Here is a 20,976-nt window from a genome sequence, read left to right as displayed (position 1 = left end):
ATAGCATCTTTATCCACTTTAGTGATATTATACTTTATTATAATGTATTACATTTTATATACTTTTGAAATATATACTTTAAGCAATATAATATAAATATGTATTTATTTTTTAAAGATTTTACTTATTTTTAGAGAAAGGGAAAGGGAGGGAAAAGAGAGGGTGAAAAACATTGATGTGAGAGAGAAACATCGACTGGTTGCCTCTCATATGGGTCCTGACAGGACCAAACCTGCAACCTGGGCACATGCCCTGACCAGGAATCGAACCAGTGATCCTTTAGCTTTGTGGAATGACACCCCAACCAACTTGAGCCACACCAGTCAGGGCTAAATATGTCCCTTTTAAAGTAACATATACTTTACATAATATATAGTATGATATATAATGATGTAAATTACACTTTAGCTGAAGACAAACTTGTAGATTTCATAGGTCAAGACAATGAGCTTCTATATTAGAATTGGGGTTGATTACATCCTTGATAAGAAACATGGTCTTCCTTCAAAAAAAAAGAGCAAAAAGCAAGCAGCCTTGGTTAGTGGACTGAGTGCTGGTCTGCAGAACCAAAGGGTTGCCAGTTCAGTTGCCAGTTCAATTCCCAGTCAAGGAACATGACTGGGTTGCAGGCCAGGTCTCCAGTAGGGGGTGTGCAAGAGGCAACCACACATTGATGTTTCTCTCCCTCCCATCCCCTCTCTAAAAATGAATAAACATTAAAAAATATATAAATAAAAAATAAAAGCAATCTAGCTTCAGGGAAAGGAAAATCATCTTACTCCAAACGATGATGGTGGTGGTGGTGGCAGCTAACATTTCAATGACAGACACTCTCCCATACACTTTGAACACATGAACTCCTAAATCCACACAACCACCTTATGAGGCAAATACTCTTACAATCCTACTTTCCTGATACAATAATGGACAAAGAGTAATAATTTGTCAACCCAAGGTCGCATAACTAATAAGTGAGGAAGCCATAAACTTGAAATTCCAACTCACCTCTACCAAAAAGTTTATTAAATGTAGCAGAGATTTCTCTAAAATTAGCCTTTAAGCCTGAATATTTAAATAGGCTTTAAAAAAAAGTTCACCCTGATGCTTCCGGGCATCTTTACAAGCCTGAGGTGGAACTGAGCCCACACAAGCTGTCAGCCCAAGAGATGTACTATATGTTACAATATGGCTAGTAATGGGGACACACTAGAGAAACGTCGCAGATCACTTTATCTCACAGTGCCACCGCAGGCAGCTGACAGATGCACGCAGGGCTGAGCGATGTCTCCATCACAGAACCATTTGTTCTCGGCTAGAGTCGTGTCTATCTATAAAACCCAGCCACTCTCATTTAAGAGCTTAACTTACACTATAACATAACCAGGACTGGATCAAACCGTTAATTTTTCACAAGTTCTAAAACCTTTATTCCAAGATATCTGGCACCAGGTATCAGCTCAGGGACACTCATGAATGGAGAGGTATTGAAAAATACAAAATATATGAATTCACTCCATATAAAATCTTATATTCAGAAACTTTATACCAATTCACACTTGCTACTAAACAACACACAGAATTCCATACAACTGATAAGGTGTTTACTGTATTTCGCTGTGTATAATGAGCATTGTTTTGCCCAAATTTGGGGGGGGGGGGGACTAAGGCTGCACATTATACATGGGTATGAGGACTGCACACCATGGGTACGAAAATGGGCATAATAATCCCATGCAGAGTGCGCACAAAACCATGGGAGCGCATTACACACAGGAAAATACGGTATTTACTGTGGTGTTTCAGCTGAAGGAGAAATACAGCCGTTCTAAGTTAGATACATTCCATATTCTGCTCCAAGGTGGCCTGTCTGGCAAATAGACGACTAATATCATTTCTACGGCAGACTAGCGTACAATGATTTAATTCCACATCCCATGCTTGCTGAAATTTAATTTTTTTTCTTTTACAGATTGAGGGCTTTCACTTTAGTAACAGTGCTTCTAATACCTTTCCAAACCCTACCCTAACCTCCCTGGCCAGGTAACTCTTGACTATACTCATCCCTTACAGTTCTCTCATAAATGTCAATGATAACCAAATAAATCCGTTTTAAAGAAAACCATTATTACAGAAATAGAAAGCAATCAATTCAAACTCGACTTTGTATAAACTTGGTAAACTCAACATGGTATAAACCACTGAATTTAGTGTCAGTAAAAAAACGGTCCAGTGTCTCTATTGGGGGAAAGAGGAACTTTCTCAGTGTCTTTAAAGAACCTCTAAGGTGTTTCAATGGCACCCAAAGGATACCTGAAATGCTTTGGGGCCTCTCTACAGAGCAATGTTGTCTTAAGAATATAGGCCTCACAGGTCAGAATCCCATGTAATGAGGCTCTCTGGATTCTTCTGCAACAAATCCACATTGAATGAATTAAAAAACACCAACGGTGAACTGGAATACACTCCCAAAGCAGTACTATCATAGAAAGCAGCTAGTATAAATTGGTATAGTTGTTTAACTTATCAAAACACGAAGTATCTAACCAGAATTATATGGATTGATCTGAACATCAGCTGTTCACGCAAACATTTACTGAACCACACGCCAGGCACTGTGCTAATGCTAGGACTACAACACTGTCAACATCAGTAATCTTCATGGCTTTTTTTTTTAGATTTTATTTATTTAGTTTGAGAGAGAGGGGCAGGAAGGGAGAAAGAGATGGAGAGAAACACTGATTGGTTGCCTCTCGTGCACCCCGCCAATTGAGGACCTGGCCTGCAACCCAGGCATGTGCCCTGAACTGGAAATTGAACTGATGATACCCTTTTGGTTCTCAGGCTAGCACTCAGCCCACTGAGCCACACCAGCCAGGGCCCTTTTTATGACATTTTCAAAAGATACATTTATAGTACAAGGAAGTGGAATTACTCCCAAACTGTAAACGTAAACTCAACATCAACTCCACTATATGCCCCTTCACTGGAAATGCATAAATTAACTTTCTTTTAGTACTCCCAAGCCCTGATGGGTGTGGCTCAGTTGGCTGGGAGTCATCAGGCAAAGTAAAATGTCCCAGTTAGATTCTTGGTCAGGGCACCTGCCTGGGTTGCAGGTTCCATCCTGGTCAGGGTTCATGCAAGAGGCAACTGACCAATGTTCCTCTCTCACACGTCAATGTTTCTCTCCCTTTCTCCCTCCCTCCCCATCTCTCTCAAAATAAAACGTACACCCAAAAGGCTGAAGAAGACTGATTTTAAGACTGCAAATATTAGATGTAAAACTCTTAAATTAAGAATTTGGATAATTTAAAAATTAAAGTCTCTCACTATTCTTCTCAGTGGCTAATCATTAATCCCACTTACTTTGTATAAGCTAATGCTAGTTTGCCGGTTTTTTTAAAGCCAGAGTCCCAAAGCAGAACTGTCTTTCAAAGATTCTCCCCTTGACATATCCCCTATAGTTAAAAACTTAAGTAAAGTAATGCTTGATCACCATCACCTAAAGAGTCTAACGCTTTGTAACAGTCAATAATCTTTCCTTTATTTTCTATCACCACTAACATCTATTTATGGATACGATGTTTCAAGAGTGAAGGTCTCAAAGAAGGCCTTATCTCAGTGTTGTAAACTCAGCTCTCACTAATACTAATCTGCAGGGATGTATCTGTAATAAACGATGAATTATTAATTCTTGGTATCGTGTGGAGCCAGAGGTGCCATTAATGTAGTCATTTAGTGCCATCGGGGTATAAATAATTTATAAGGTGTACAGAGCAAGCCCCACAGGCTGAGGAGGAGAATCAGTTCTGCAAGCTAACTGCGAAGTCCCGCAGCAACAGAGATGCAGGGGTTTTCTTCTGCCCAGTCACATGCGCACATTTTTGAGTCATCTGCAGCACAGCACTGACAAGCAAAACTGTGAGCTTCAACAATAACTAAGCTTTTTTAAAGGCATCCTTTGCAAAAGTTGAAAGAACATATTATATCCAATAGTTTGGGTATGACAATGCTTCGCATATTTATCCAAAATTATTTTCCCTTTCTTTTGTAAATGGAAATTCATTTTATTAGAGTATAGCTAGCCTACTTTACTTTTAAAAGACAAGGATTCCAAAGCAACTCTTAAAATCGTATGCTTTTAAGGTTCCTTTTTCTTTACCACTAAGAGCTTTACACCGAAAGTCAGCCTTCCAGTCTGTAGGGGAGCTGTTTGAAATGTCTCTAAATTTATTCCTGCTCATCCTTGTCACAGGCCAGGAACAGGAGCAAATGAGCTCTGAGAGTCTGAGAGGCTCCTTCAGGAATAAATGCTTCCTGGAAACTTTTAAATCATGAAACATAATGCTACTCCAGATTAAACTTTCTACCCCTCATCTGTTACTTATTTGTAACGCACTGTACACTTCTGTGAATCCAAAAAGTTGAAGGTCGTGAGATGAGAGCATTTACTTCAAGAATAAGAGGCACGTTTTATTTTCTTCCATTACCTTTCCCTGGGTTAATGAATGAAATACTGCTTCATTAAGGGGGAATACAACCATCTCGAAAGAGGGGATGTAAATCTGCAGTTAGATTTAAAATAGAGGTTTTGCAGGCCCAGTTCTGGGACCCTGGGCCTGTTATTGCACCATTCTAAACTTCAGCTCCTCTACTGTTAAGCGAGAACAGTAGGGCCGACCTCACTAGGTTGCTCGGAAAACTGAAAGGCTATATAGATAAAATGCTTAGCACACAAGTCAGTGTGTAAACAGTAGTCTATTAGAGAATACTAGGCCTGGAACAGGATGGTGGCCCAGTCCTGTCACCTTTTCAGAGTGCTTCCCTATTTACATGCAGCTATGATCCACTTCCAAAGGAAAACCGTACTTGCCTGGAACTGCTCCTCTACAATAAACTGAAGTAGTAAACTAAATATTGCCTGTGGACTCCAATTTCATGGGCTCACATCTTCTGTTTACCACATCCCCAAACAGACCAGGGTACAGAAGAACTATGTTAAAATCCTTAACGCCATGAAAGAAAGGCATATTGTACGTGCTTTGACATGACTGTTGGGAGTGAAACGGTTCATTAGAACAGTGTGCAAGCCACGAAAGACACCAGATTCTCAGAACATGATGGCAGTGCACTCCCCGCCCCAAATGTGCCTTAGGGATTCGCCAGGCGTTCTGCACATTTTAAAGAATAAAACTGGTGTTTCTGCCAGCACCTAAAAAGACAGGGTCTGTGAAAGCCATCCACAACGCCTTTGAAGTATCCCAACTTTAGAAATGCGTGGCTGGCATTTCTAAATTCAAGGTCCCAATGAAGTTGTAGACTTATTAAAAACTCAAATTACAGCTGCAAGCCATTAAGGGCACTCTGGATTCAACTGATCGTTCAGTAATATTTAGTAACTATCTAATAGATGTTGCAGAGCCCTATTAAAGAAAAAGATTATCAGAATAAATGAAAGATTATTTGTGCATGCAAAAATTTTTGTGAATTTTGGTACAATTAGACAAAACATCCCAGACAGTATGAGATGGGGGTTAGAATTAGTAATGTAATGTCCTTATACTTCATATTTTCCCTTTTTTAAAAGATGATTTTAAAATACAAATAATTAGCTAAAACTCTAATTCGTTCACTTGCTTACTATGGAGAATGAAGTACCTTAAAAATAAATCATTTAATAAGATATTAGAGAAGCAAATGAGAGAGAACTGTTTAATTTGAGAGTTTCTCCTAATCTCCCTCAAAAGGCACAGCCACACAGGTTCTGTAACTCATCTACCGCATTCCCTCAACAAATGTTTCTGAGTACCCACTGCAGGTCACCGTTCATCTATAGCAGCGATCTTCCACCTCTTCCATCCCGCGGCCCACATAAATTACTGAAATTCTGTGGCACATGAAAAAACCTATTTTTTGCCATTCACACCAGACAGTTATTGTTGTGTTAGCTGTTTTTTTTTTTTTTAATTTGACAACCTAAGGGAAAAGAGGTCAGTGCCCCTGACTAAACAGTCATGTACTGCCTGTTTTAAAAGTTCTTATGGCGACTGGGTGAAAAATTGCTGATCTACAGCAATGAATAAGCAGACAAAAGCCACGCCTTGAAGATACGTATATTCTACTGCAAAGAAGACAAAGTAAAACGTGTGGCCTATCAGAAGATGATGGCTGCTAAAGATAAAAATAAAGCCAAGGATTGGGCCAGGGTGTCTCTGGGAGAGGGGAGAGCGCCTGCAAGCCCCGAGATCCTCATGGAGACTGGTAAAGAAGAACAAAGGGAGTGGTAGACCGGTGCTGACGGTCTCATGGCAGATCCGGTGGGTGCTGAGGATCTGAGGGCTGAGGGGACAAGAGGGGCAGGGGACCTTTCCAGGAACAAGCACAGCTCTTTACTCTGGAGGGCAGACTTGGAACAGCAAGTCTACACTCCAGAGCAAGAAAAGTTTCCCACTGATTCCTGCCTACGGAGGCCTAGAGGCTAATGGAGAAGAACACTGCCTGCAGTGACCAGAACGAAACAGGCTTCTGGCGCACTGTGTGCTCATCCCCACAGCTAGTCTCATTTCTCTGGGAGAAGTGGTAAAAATATGGACACTAATGGAAGGAGGACATGGAAAATAAAGGTAGACAGTAACAACCGAGGAAAACATGAGGGCCCTTAAATGGAAGGAAAATCTAATCTGTACCTTTTTAAAAAGGATTCGTTTTCAGTTCACTACTTTGTGGTTTGAAGCAATTAAAGAAAAATTTCAAAGACTAAATATTAGAACAAAAGAAGCTCCTATAAGTGATCTTATCACTTAGGAAATTACAAGGGTTTCAGGAGCTCTGTGCCAGGAACCAGGGGCAGAGACCAGTATGTATTTTTCCTATTATTCCACAGCCCGCCCTCTTAGTGTCTGGCCACAGAACCCCTAACAGAAAAACACTGTACGTGAAAAACGTCTTCCAGGCAAGGCCGCTCGGGTCCGCGGGCTTCCATTCAGTCTTGTCAGCTTCCCAGGCAGGAGGGGTCTGGGCAAACACAGGGTTCCCCCCTTTTAGTTGACTGGTACACCTGAGCTAACGCACAACACCGTCCCCTGAGGTATTAAATTGGGTTCCCCCCACTCCGCAACCACTTACTTGTTCCTTTACCCTCATCTACTATTGCTCCTTCTCTCCATTTATACCCCAACCCTCCCACCCTTGGAAGGGACATCAGGTTCCGCCACTGTGCTGGTCTAGGCTGCAAACAGCAATACTAGTCCGGCAAGTGCCTCCCCGCAGCTCACTCCATTCGGTTAGGGTAAAGTCTCACAGGTGCAAGAACTACTGAGCTATTTTCTACCTCCAGCCAATACACTGGCATCCACTGTTAACCTCAATTTTGCTAGATGGCATGAAGGCACAATGTACCGCATCAGGCCCTCAGGAATTCTGACCCAAAATTTAAAAATATAATTTCTCGCTTTGGCATCATCCCTGTTTCCAGCACCTGCATTTTGCAGCCCTGGTCCTATGGCCACTCTTCAAGCAGGAAAAAAAGTTGAGGTGCATGGAGAAGAAAAAAGTACAGCACACTCCTCCGTTAGTGAGAACTGCATCATCCTCCAGCATCCTGCCCCACCCCCTCTCCTTCGCATCCACAGAAAAAGAGGACTAACTCTGTCTACTGGGGCCACCAGACGCTGGGTGTGAGCACACTCTCAGGACGGTGTGCAAGCCAGTCCCTCCCACCTTTACCTCCCCCCTTTGAAGACTGCCAGGGCTTTCACTGCCCATTCTAACTCTCCACGCCACTACTAAAGCCTGTCCTCAAAAACATCACTCCCTTGTAACAGTGATGAGATGCTGCAGAATGTGTTTGTATCCATTAGCCCACAGTAAAAGACAGGGTCAGGTTCATCACACATTAACTCACCACAGTTCCAAGAACCTGTCGGTGACGTTAAGGGAGGACTTACTGTACTCTAAGGAGGGCATCTCCCTGCCCAATGTTGGGCATTGTGGGCCGTGAAGTGTATCCCCTGCTCTCCAGAAATCACGGCCGGCCATCCAAACTGGTACACTTACCTGCCATCGGATTCTCTTATAGCACCCCGAGCATTTACATCTGCCGTCAGATAAAGCACCTTCCTGTCGGGCCCCATTTGTAGCCCCAAGGGCTGTATCAGCATCAGTTATCACTTGCCAGCTCCACTCAGGGCCTTCCCACTGGAGAATGTGCCACACAGCCACCTGTAGTCTGCCTCTTTTCCTGGCAGTCGGGACAGAGCTTACCGGCATTCTGAGCCTCAGAGGGTGCAAGAGGAGCCCACGGAGCTCCTGTCCATCTCTGCACTGCTGCAGCCCCCATGTCCATCCACTTCATGGAGCCACAGGGGTATCTGCCTGTTGATTCCAATCACCTGCTAAGCCTAGAAGGGGTCCTTCTGATGGTAATCAACATATCCTATTTTAATGCACCCCTCAAAGTCTCAGAGTGATTTCCACAGGACAATCTGCACCCCATATGGGCATCCCTTTAACAGGCCAGGTTTCCACTGCTCTTCTGCCGGACCTATGGCTAGGCCCCGGCCATTGCCCATGAGTTAGTACTACTGTAAAAGCCCAAACACAGGGGCTTTTTACCATTGTCATTCTTCCACTACTGCTAGGAAAGTAGCATGGGAATTCAGCCCACTGAGCTGATTTGTCTTTACCTTCCTCAGAGTGGTAGCCTTCCAAATAGAGTGTTAGCCATTCATCCTGGAACTGCATCCACAGACCAAGCAGCTCCTGGTCAGTCAGGTAGGAGCTGTCTATAGGGGGCAGTGCCTAAGAGAAGCTAGCACAGTTCCAAGTCAGTCAGGGGGAACGGCTCTCTGCTCTTCAGTACCTCTTCCTTGCATTCCCCAGGTAGCACAATGACCCACCTAAACCATTTCCATTTTATCACCAACTCTTCTGAGCACTACTGGAGTCTTTATCTGACATTATGCAAGACATCACGGGTATGTCAGGTTTCACGATTATTTTATGACTTTTAGTCATCATGGCAGTTTCAATTAATGTCCAACAGCAGGCAAATAATTGCCGTTTAAATGGAAATGCTCCAGTCCAAAGTCTCCGGAGTCACTGCTGGGAGAGAGTCAGAGGCTTGTGACCTAAGCCCCTCTGCCACTCTCACACAGGGCCGTCACACAGGGAACGTGCCCAAGTCAGCGCTCCACCTTCCACTCGGCACCACGTGGGGCGAGCGATCTCACTGGTCCCCACTCAGACTGTCCAATTAACACTGCCGGAAGGGTGGGTTTACATGCCTTCGGTTTTACAGTATTAGGTAGAAGACACACTCCCCAGACAGACACAACGTCCACCTCCATAACACAATCAGGTGCAGCCTCTGCAAACACGCCCTCCTACAAACTTTGACCTCACACTCCTCACTGTAACCGCCATTAGGACTTTACGAATAGGTTTGGTTTTACAATACCACACAGGGGTAGTGTTCCCCAGCCAGATATAACATCATTTCCATAATATAGTCACATAAAGGAGACACAATTTCTTTACATACAGCCTATTTAACATTCCAACTTTCATCTCTCTCAATTATGTCATCGCTTCACCGATGGGTTTGGTACCACCGTGTAAGAGGTTCCCATATCAAGGAATCCTGAAAACTTCTCCAACTCCTGACCATTTTACCCATCCTTATGCAAGAGGCTTTAGATACCCACCCCCTCCCAGCATGAGTTCAGCCCAGCTACTCTGGCCCTTATGTCAATTTTCATCTAATTTAATCTGCCCAGCCAAAGTCTCAAGTAATTGCTGGTCAGATTTCTCACTGTAACGTCTGCTTTGGACTTTTAACTTTCACTCAAACTGAAGTAAATAGAGCAGACTTGTTTGGAGTTCTCTGAAGTTGGAAGACCAGGAGAGCGTTCTGGCCCACCCAAACCTAGGTAGTCCTGAGTTAAAACTTTTGTTTTTACCCCATCGATGTCTGTTTGATTCACCCCATTTCTTAACCCTCTAAAGCTTTCTATTCTGCCGGCGGGGGGGAGGGGGGGGGGGAGTCCAGTGATTTTTCCCTTTCTTTTTCCTTTATTTGCCCCTAACATATTCACTATATTCACTTTTTTAAGACCAGTTCATTGACTCTTGCTTCTGCTTTTCCTCATTCACCTGTTTAATTAACCTAATGTTTTTATTAGCATCTGAGACCCGGTCGCAAAGCTGAGACGGCAAATACAGAAGGCTTCCCCGACTACCCCTTGGTTATGCAGCAATAAGGTTACACAGGGTGTCCATGAAAAAGAGTCCCCCTCACCTACAGTATTTACTATGAACTCAGTAACAGGCATATTCAGCAGGTGAACATTCCTGTATCATAAAGATAATACCACAAGGCTAACATAGAAAACTTACCATTCCTTCATCAAGAGGTATCCCACGTGGCATTTATGGGGCAAATGGGCAGTCAGTCCCCTTTGTCAGGGTAAAGAGATCTTACAGGGGCTTTGAGGCAGTCCACCAGCCTGGATATTCCCCTGGGAATAACCTTTGTGTCTGGACCACATAGAGCCCCCTGTGACTGCTCCATAATGAGCTATAAATCCTGCATCAACCCAAACATGCTCCTCCTCCACTGCAGTATTTAAAACCAGATTCGGCTCCTAAATCAATTACTCTCACAGCACATTTTAGTAAAGGTTCTTCTGGAAGCTGTTACCCATCCAAAAAATGAAGCCACTCCTTCACACTATACTCCCTGGTTTCATACAGTTTCTTGGTTTCACCCTTCCCACACACCAACTTTCTTGGTGACCAGAGGTCTAGAGGTCCTTTCTGTTGTCCTTGCCTAATTTTTCCTTTGGAGGTCAGCTTTGAGGAAAGTGGCCAAAGCTTAGACTCTCTGAAATCTGAGCTTGTTCTAGCATCAAGGCCTGACCCAGCACTCTCTTTTAATTTCATCTTAGCTATTACAAATAACCAAGGGACTGAACCAATGCGCTGGTTATTGGGTCCATCTCTAAATTCCCTGATAAATTCTATCTTTAGTAACTGAGAGCCACACAGCCTACTGCTCCATGCCATGGACGACCACATGACCTCTGAGGAATCGAAGGTTCCACATCCCCCACTCCTTTATCCTCTTTCTTCCCAAACCACATTTCCATGAGCCAGAGCCATCCTAGCAAATCTCATTTCAGTGACACCAAATGTCCAGGAAAAACTCCCTGTCAAAAGAAGAACATATTCAATGACATTTGTTAAAACCCAGTAAGAAGACCTTATTCAAGGTGGTACAGGTTATCTCTATTGGTATAGGGACCACTGTGATAAAATTTTTCTATGGAGGAAGAGATAGGGCTCAATTCCAAATACTGCATGGTGAAGCGGGAACTTATAGCCGAGGGGAAGGGTGGTCAGCCAAGGCCAGTGGATGGAAAATTACTAAGAGGCAACTCCTGGGGGGAGGGAGGGTTCTGGCTAACAGACCTAATGGAATTCTTACAGAAGAAAGGCAAAAGGTGAGGGCGATCAAACATCACCTGGGGGATGGTGGAAGATAAGAAATTCAATCAGATATCAAAGGTATCAGGGATCAAGGGTGGGGGCTTACAGCTAAAATAACTTAGCAGAGTTCTTGCTAAAACTGCACTTTACAAGGAAGTACACAGATGGGCCTAGGAGAAAAACTTTCAGGAGTCTAAAATTTGGTCAAGCAAAGAATCTTTGTCAGTACCCTCTCTTGTTACAGGAAAGAACATTTTTCTTTCCTCTGAACAGTATCAATCTATTTTCTCATTCAGCAGCCTTCGTTCACCAAGGACCAGGTGAGCTTCTGCTGGGACTTGGTGCTGGAGGGTATGTGCTCGGTGGTGCTAGCAGTGAGGCATTTAATGAGGACAGTTTCTATGGAAGTAAGAGAAAAATAAACATTAATAGCCAGAAACTCAGTTCCTGAGTCCAGAGGACAGCAAGCTGAGATTTTTTAGACTTGAATTTGCAGCGTCTTTGAATGACAAAGTCAGAATGACAAGCAGCTGTCTGCAGCATGTCCCAGCCTACAGTCTGAACGCCTCTGGTGACGCTGGACTCTAAGTGGCCCATTAGGCAGCAGGCACACAGGCTGCCCACACATAATCTGCTGTGGTCATTATTTTCTGAGTCTATATCAAGTCATTCAGCTTCAGCTTGCAGGGTTTCGGGAGAGGGGCAGTTTTAGTTCTCAGTGATGCCAAGACAGGAGGGCAGGAAAACAGTTGGAAACATTAGTTCAGTGAGTTACAGCAGATACTAGAGGACACAGTGAATTGGGAATTTGGTATAACCTGGCAAAATGTGTAAGATGGACTCCACAACAGTACACTATAGTTCTGCACTGAAACGAAAATTTTTTTTTTTTCCTCTACAAACTTTTAATTCTTTGTGTACAAAATAACTGTGGTCTCATTAGATTTGTCCTGATTACTTACATTAAGTATAGCAAGGGTACCGATTAACCATATAGGCTCTTTGTTAGTTTACTTTTGCTGGAACTCTTCATAAGAAATCTCAGATTAGACTTTTAAAAGCCTCTCAAGGCTAGGAAGTCAATCCAGGAATTAGTCACCAGACCTCCCCCCCTAACACATCCTGAGGTTCCTAGGCCTATCAGAAAGTGACCTTCTGCCCTGGCTGGTGTGGCTCAGTGGATTGAATGCCGGCCTGCAAACCAAAAGGTCACTGGTTCAATTCCCAGTCAGGGCACATGCTGGGTTGCAGGCCAGGTCCCCCAGTTGGGGGTGTGAGAGAGGCAACCGATCCATGTCTCTCTCCCACATCAATGTTTCTCTCTCTCTCTCTTTTTCCCTCCCTTCCCCTCTCTAAAAATACATACATAAAATCTTTAAAAAAAAAAAAAAAAAAGTGACCTTCCTCCCTCACATATAGGGCTGGGAACCCTCTAAGCCAGACACCGGACCAGTTTTTCCAAAAGCATTGGCTCCATGAGGTCAACCTTACCCTCTTAAATGGGGTTCTATGTACACCACTCACAAATACAACATTGCAGTAAAAGCCCTGGTAGTATAACCAATGTTTCCAATTGTATCCCGTTACAAGAACAAATTCTTATTAAACTCATGCAAATAACTATATTGTTGTGAAAATAAGAATGAATTACTTACTAAGAGTTTCTGAATTCTGAAAGGATCAGTTAGGGAGAAAAAGTAATTATTTCGTATTTGTTCACAAAGGTATCATCACTACACAGCTTAAGAGGAAAGTAAAAGATTTCTGGATTCTTTACATCCAGAAATCAAAATGTTAAAGAACCAGCAATATTTCAAAGAACCATAAAAAAATTATAATTATCCTCAATCAGTTCCATGTAATTAACTCTTGTTCTGCTTGTTCTTGGGTTGACAGTTTTATGAATTCATCAACCTCCGCGTTAGTTCTGGAGATTCTCAGTCCAGTGGCAGAGTGAAAAGTTACTCAGCTGATGCCATCGTGGAACATTCTGGCCTATAGCTGATTGTAAATGTTTTCAGAGAAGAATGAGAGTAAAACAACTAACTTGTCTGTGAATGAAAAAAGATTTTTTAAATGGCTATGGTTGAAGTTCTAATGAGAGTTCATTTGGTAAGGAAAATGAGGTCTTCCTGTGGCATACAATACTTCGACATGACAAGCAGACAACAACCATACTAACAAACCTCTATGAACTCCATATATTTCTGAAATACTTACATTAGTAACACATATCCATACATATGTAACCTAAGAAGGTCTGTCGTCATCTCTTATGTCAATGCTTCCCATGGAATTTAACACACCAAATAAACCTGATTAGTGTAACATATCTCTTTTACAATGTAAGAGACAGATCCTTTGAGATTTTGCTAGGGGCTCTCCAGAAAATCTCTAGTTAGTTTGAGGTCAAAAAGACTTCATTTCGAGTTTGGTTTTGGAAAATTGTCGAAAACGTTAAAAGGTTCTAAACGCTTGACTGACTACAATCACAGGTCGCTGTGAAACAACACTTAGTTATTCATTTAAACAAAGCAACAAACTACTTCAAAGGCAAAAGCAGAAAATACATGGTTGTAAAAAAAAGAAAGCTCTGAATATTGAGAAGACTCAGGTTTTCTTTCTTTTTTCTTTTTTTTAAATACCATCTCATAAAGAAACACAAAGCACAATAAATTATTTTTATGGCACAAATCTATGTTTCCCGGGCAGATTTAAAAGGTAAAGCTTTTTACAATTTTTTTAAAAGATTTTATTTATTTAATTTTAGAGGGAAGGGAAGAGAGGGAGAAAGAGAGGTAAAGAAACATCAATGTGTGAGAGAAACGTCAATGTGTGGCTGCCTCTCGCGCGCCCCCAACTGGGGACCAGTCCCCAACACAGGCCTGTGCCCTGACTGGGAATCAAAGCCACGACCTTTGGTTTACAGGCAGGTGCTCAATCCACCGAGCCACAGCAGCCAGGGCTACAATTTCCTAATAAGAGTAGACCAATATTTCAAGAAAACTTCAGCATTCTACTTTTGTAACAGTACACTTACAATAATTAAGTTCAATTTTTTCAACTTATAAATAAATCCATTCAGTCCTAGCAACTTGACCACACATAAAACTCCTTTTCTACAAATCTTCTACAACTATTTTTCTCATATCCATTCAGTCTTTGTCCTATACTTCTCCCTTTCTCATTCTGGAAAAACCAGTCACTCTATCTTAAAATAAAATTACTTCCCCCCCCTGAACAAAATACATACACCTTGCATACTTTGCAAACATAGTTGTTTCTCTTCATTTGGATGGTTTCTAATAGTTTCATTCACATCTAATAATTACAATTTTTAACTATTAGTAACCTTTCTTCTACAGGGAAAAACCAGGAAGTAGACGATTGTGGTCTGCCATACATCCATATTCTGTAGACCAGTCAATTTATGAATATTCAATTTTGCAATTTCTAGAGGCATATGATTCCTCACAGTACAATTTGACAATGTGGCAAAGGACATGTTTACTAATAGATCCAAATATCTTTAGCTTCTCTACACTGTGTAAAAACAAAATGCCAAAAATATATAAACTTATACTTAGGTTCAGTAATGAATACTTCAGTAGTTTATCTTACTTAAAAAAGACCAAAATTTTTATTTTAGGCAGACATAACACCAAACAAAGCTAGCCATCATCTCAAGTTATTTACCTATTACCTATTTTTACAACATATGCATGTTAAGCAGACATCAAAAAAACAAATACCTAAAAAGGTTAAATATACACGGTCTTTCTCACTTATTTCTTTTTGTAGTGATGTGCTTAACATACATCAAGCAATTTATTGTTACTGTATATTTTATTCTTAGTTTGGATTTATAGTTTTATAATCCTAAACAGTCTACCTTAAATACCTATCTGTATTGAATGCAGATAACAACCGTGTTGGACTAGCAAACCTAGATAGAAATGGTATGTCTGCGTTATACTTAATGCTGACAATTCTAAAGACATGCCTGTCCTTATTTTACCAACAACTTTCAAATTAGCTTCGTTCATGAAAAATTCTCCCAGATCACGTGAAGTTGAAACGTTGGCTGAGTTTCTCTATTTCTGAGAGCTTCAAGAACACTTGATTTACGTTAAGTGCTCATTTATCTCTAAGCCAATTTGAATAGAACTCCTTCAAGGCATTTTTTAAATTAATTGGGTAATACCATTTAGAGACAGAAAAACATCACACATGTATAATGTAAGTACACAAATAGAAATCTTATGGTTTACATTCTAATATTTTAGCCATCGGTACAAACTCACTGATTTATAAATCATTAGCTCCTGTCTTTTCTCGACTCTGTACTTTTATGCAAACTGTTTCTGGCAAAAGGGGCAAGTTAGGTTATCTGCTACCAGTTTTGTAGAGGCTACCTGCAAGACCTCCCCTTGCCCTGGTATGCGATCTTCTGGAGGCTGTGAAACTAACTGTGGGTGTCCAAGGAGACATCTAGCAACTGTCTGGATGTTTCCAAACTCATCCCACTAACCAAAACATCCAGTCTATTTCCAAATAGCCTTTTTCTTTTTCAGCCTCAAGTAGCTGCTTTTGGGGGTTCCTAAGTCCCGTGACAGCCCCCAGTGGAGGGCAGGGAGCCCAAAGTTCAAGTGACTACAGAGATGAGCAGGGAAAAAGGTCAGAGGGATGAAAGAGGAGAGGTTTGGAGGGAGACATACCAAAGGACTCAGGGAACTGGAGGGAAGACTGCAGGTGCTAAGAGGAAAAAACAGCAGCAGAAGGAATGTAAAAGGAGACGTCTTAGGGGAGCCGGTTTGAGGAGACGTCAAGTTTCCCAAAGGGGCCAACGAAGTACTCGCAGCAAGAGCACGCCAATGCAAACGGAAGTTTGCAGAATTGGTGGAGAGGATAGCTAGCAGGGGTTCAACAAGGGAGTTTGTTTCAACTGAAAGTTCAAGGATCCAGTAGAGAAAGCAGAGAGGTGTCACAGAGAGACAGGAAGAAAGACTGCCAGTGCCAGGAGTCAGGAAATAATCAAAAAGAAAGCCAGAAGAGACTTCCAGCCCAGTAGGTACTTTTCAAACAAAGAAGCTTAGGGCTCTAACCCAGCTTCTTATGAACAGCTGCTTGCCTGGGACTCTAAAGGACCGTCTTACCAACAGGAATACCTGGGACCCTAACCCAGTCCGTGTTTATCTGGGGCTCTATCCCCTCTTCCGGGTGTACACTCCGACTCTCAAGAGTCAAAATCTGTCCTTACCAGCTTCCACAGACATTTGTCCGGAGCAATGGTTCAGGAGTCGGACTCACCAATGGATCCCCGATCCATCAGTCAGGAGGAAGATAAAGGCTTCAAAGGTATGCACTTAGGGTCCTGGGTGAGAGGTCCGGGGGTCCAATGATGAATCTGATCCTATCGGAGTTGTGGCACCATAACTGTTAAAAGGAAAAAAAGATTCAATGATACTTGTTAAAGCATGGTAAGGAAGACTTTGGGGAATGGAAAGCTAGACACAGGGACCACTGCAATGAAATTTTTTAACGTAAGTGAGAGAGTGGGCTCAACTCCAAATACTGCCTGTGTATATGGGAATTGAAAGCTAAGGAGCAGGGTGGGGTCAGTGGATGAAAAATACTAAGAGAAAACATCAGAGGTAAGAGGGTTCTGACTAACCAGACCTAATGGGATTCTGGCTGAGAGCAGGTCAGGGTGATCAGACACCATCTGGGACATTGTATAGGGCACAGGAGGCACACACAAGGCCTACGGGACAAATCCAGCCCTCCACCTTGTTTTATGCAGCCCGAGGCGGCATGGAGCTCTCGCTTAACTGTTAAGGAGTAGTTACATTTCCACAGTCCTAAAATTATATTCGGCCCTTTGAAGGCAATCCGAGGCTGATGTGGCCCCCTGTGAAAATGAGTCTGACACCCCTGGCCTAGGGGAAGAACCCAATCAGATTATCGAGGGTAGCGGCTTCTTGCTAAACTGATAGAGCAGGGTTCTTGCTAAAATTGCGTTTTACAAGGATGAGCACAGATGGCCTAGGAGAAGGTTCAGGAGCCTGAATAAACTTTGATGAAGCAAAGAATTTTTGTCACACTTCTTCCTTTACTCACACACATAATACTTCTGACACCAATGGTGTTTTTCTTCCCCACACCAAACATTTCTCTGACACCGGCCAGGTGTCCTGCAATTCAATTCAGACACTAACTGGAGTTAGTGCAGATCTCACAGGGTAAGGGCTCAATTCCACAAGACTGCACCCCTACTTCAGCCACCAACCACAAGCAACAGGACCCCATGTTACCCACAACTTCTGTCCAACTTGGCTACAAATTGGGGGTTCCCATGCCCTGTCATTAGATTCAATCACCTGCTAGAACAGCTCACAGAACTCAGAGAAACACTCATTACATTTACTGGTTTATTATATAGTAAAAGCCACTATAAAGGACACAAACAGCTAAATGAAGAAATACACAGGGTGAGGTCTAAACGGGTCCAGCAAAGGAGCTTCTGTCCCTGTGGAGTTGGGGTGTGCCATCTTCACAGCACATAAATGTGTTCACCAACCCAGAAGCTTTCTAAACCTGAGATTTTGGGATTTTTATTTGGACTTCCTCATAGACTTAATTAACTATTAACCCAATCTGTAGCCCCTCCCCCTTCCAGGATGAAAAGGACTGCGGCTGAGAGTCCGAAACTTCCAGCGACAGACTGGTCTTTGCAGTGACCAGGCCCCACCCTGAAGCCATCCAGGAGCCCACCAAGAATTGCCTCATTAGATCAAACACACTTCAATCACCCAGAATTCCAAGGGATTTAGGAGCCCTGTGTCAAGAAACAAGGTCAAAGACCAAATATTAGAAAGAAAGATCCTCCTAGGGAAATTACCATTTGGGAAATTACAAGAGTTTCAGGAGCTCTGTGCCAGGAACAGGGGGCAGATCTATTTCAAAAACCTGTATTAACAGATTTTGTCTACAATCTTTCTGGAGATGGCCACAAATTTGAGCATTTGAGTTTGAATCCAATACACTTAAGCATTGCACGTGTTTTAAAAATTCAAAATTACATACAGAAACCCATGTGCACCAGGTGGTTTTATTGCTGAAGACTGTTACATTTCTCAGTTTCAAACTGCACAATCCCATCTTTTAATATTCTAGCAGTTCTTCTGCTAATGTAAGACTTCCATCCAATTACATTTCTACGACAGAATTGCTCTCCAAGGCATTTCACTTAAACTGAAAATGCCAATTTCATTCTAAAACATTTAAAAACTTTGAATGTCATTTGGCTTCAGGAAATTTATCTTCATTAAACAAAAATCAAACCTAGACACAAAACACATATATCTTATATAAAACTATTTCTAATTACTGTTTACCTACCAATGGAGGATCTAAAAAGTAGGCCACATTTATTTCAATGACAGCTAAATGAAGCTGTGTTGTTTTTCAACTTGCACCAGATTTATTCTGTCATAATCAGGTAGCTGTTCCAAGAATTTCTTAGAAAATAGGCACGTGCCACATTACAAAGATGCCACGCTAGGTTTAATTCAGACTATGTTGCCCATTGATATGAACTTCTAAATTTTATTTGCATCAACAACAGAACCAGAAGGGTGTCACATCTTAAAACAACAGAAAGCATCTTATGATATGACAGATCTATGCTACTACAGCATTTTGCTATTTAAGTTACGTTCATTTTCTTACGGAATTTGAGGTAGCTTTCTTTCCTATCTATCCTAATCCATTTGCAAACGCATAAAATAACCTCTGCAGCAGAGAGGAACCTTGCATTTGTACACTAGTTTCCACTGAAAACCCTAACACACCCTCCTATTTTAATTGCACCTCAAGCTAGTCTTTTCTGTGACAACTCTGTTTTGGAGTCGACTGTAGTAGAAGGCTGTCAATTAATAAATGAATTGCTCAGTTAGTGGCAGAGAAACAACTATGTTAGTGGTTAAGAAGCCCCGTAATTGCAGCATTTATTACCTACTGTTGCTCCCCATGCCACCAGGCTGACTCAGACCAGCGAGCTCTCCGGGTGCCACTAACACAGGCCTGTCAGAAAGAGCACTCAGCAGTGGAGTCTCCAGAAGAATTCAACCAATCACTGCACTCGCTTCTCATACATAAACAAAGAGGGTTGATTTGTAGGTTCTTTGCTACAACAAATGCACTGAAAACAACTAGAGCATCACATGATTTTGGAAAGAATGCACCTTTCCTTTTATTAGATGCTACTTATAAAAGATATTTGTTCCGGGCAGTACTGGCTCTCCTAACACATTTAGTTTGAAACCTTGTTACGTATCAAAACTGCAACATAAAAGGAGCCAAAATGCGAACTAGGAACAAAAGGCAGTCCATGTGTCTTTGGCGGTCGTGATTGTAAAATCACACGCCTGTGGACCATTCAAGCCGACGTACACCCTGGACTGCATGATACAGCCCCAAGTGGGCGAGGAGCCCCAACCATCCCGAGTCAGTGCGGGTGCCCAAGACAACTGACGCCTTAACAACATCCCCGCTCACGCTCCTCCCCAGCCCAGGACTCATAGCCTCGGTGGCCTCACGAATTTTAACTCCAGAACCTCAACCCCCCCCCCCCCCCCGCAAAGTTCACAACATTGTAATAATGGCCTTTCTCTTAACAGCTTAGGCTCCCGACCGCACCCTCCGACCAGGCTTCTCTCCCCCCTGGTCCCTTTGGAAGGGAGCTGCCCTTTCCTCAGAACCCTCTACCCCGCCCGGCAACTCCACTCACAGGCTGGCGGCGTCGGGGGGCAGCGGGCTCGACAGCACCCTCCAGCTCGGCGCTGGCAGTTTCCTGCGACTGCAGTCCAACAGAGATGAGCGGCAGGTGCAGGGCGCGGGGCAGACGCCCGCACGGGAGGCCGGCAGCAGGAGGACGAAAGCCTGGGCGAAGAAAAGGAGCCGGGAAAGAGGTCGGGACCCACACTGCAGCAGCAGCTCCTCCCGGACGCCTCGGGGTGCCGACGCCATTTTCCTCCCCGACCTGGACCGTGCCGACGAGAGCAGCCAGCTGGAAGGGGCGGCTCCGCCGACGTTTGGCGGCTGCACGGCCACCCGAAGCCCTGGCTGTCGTCTGTAACCTCTAAAGACAGTTGAGGGGCGGACACAGCAAAGCACTGGGGGCGGCGACCCGAGACACACAGCTGAGGCCTAAACCACGAAGCTCCTCCGCCCCGCCCCACAGCGCAACGTCTCGCGCACAGGAGCCAACCAATCGGTGCCACAGGACAAGATCGCGTCGAAGGCGGGACTCCGCCTAGGGGGGCGGGGCCCGAGACAACGGGTTCCTAAGGATGACTGCTGGTGTTGGGCACTTTGGGGCGATCCTCTGGGGTTTGGCGGTCCTTGCTCCGCTGGGGGGCGCAGTGGCTCCTTAAGAGGGGCGTGAAGCGCTGGGAGTCCGAAGTCCCAACTCGGAGTGTATCTGCT

General features: G+C 43.2%; 1 protein-coding gene across 4 annotated transcripts in view; it reads right to left on the bottom strand.

Moving 5' to 3' along the window:
- LRIG2 (leucine rich repeats and immunoglobulin like domains 2) overlaps positions 1-20,718 on the bottom strand; it is a 46,223-nt gene extending 25,505 nt beyond the window's left edge. For 2 of the 4 annotated variants that reach the window (XM_045203516.3, XM_024570097.4), the window contains exon 1: positions 20,279-20,718. In XM_045203516.3, coding sequence (XP_045059451.2) covers positions 20,279-20,517 — 239 coding nt within the window. In that variant the 5' untranslated portion in view covers positions 20,518-20,718. Of the gene's footprint in view, positions 1-16,747; positions 16,924-20,278 lie in introns of all 4 variants that reach the window. The other 2 variants (XM_045203518.3, XM_045203517.3) reach the window with 2 other exon arrangements.
- Between the last annotated feature and the right edge of the window lie 258 nt (positions 20,719-20,976).

This window comes from Desmodus rotundus, chromosome 12 (genome assembly GCF_022682495.2).
Source record: "Desmodus rotundus isolate HL8 chromosome 12, HLdesRot8A.1, whole genome shotgun sequence".
NCBI classification, from domain to species: domain Eukaryota; kingdom Metazoa; phylum Chordata; class Mammalia; order Chiroptera; family Phyllostomidae; genus Desmodus; species Desmodus rotundus.
This window is presented reverse-complemented; position numbering and strand designations above follow the sequence as displayed.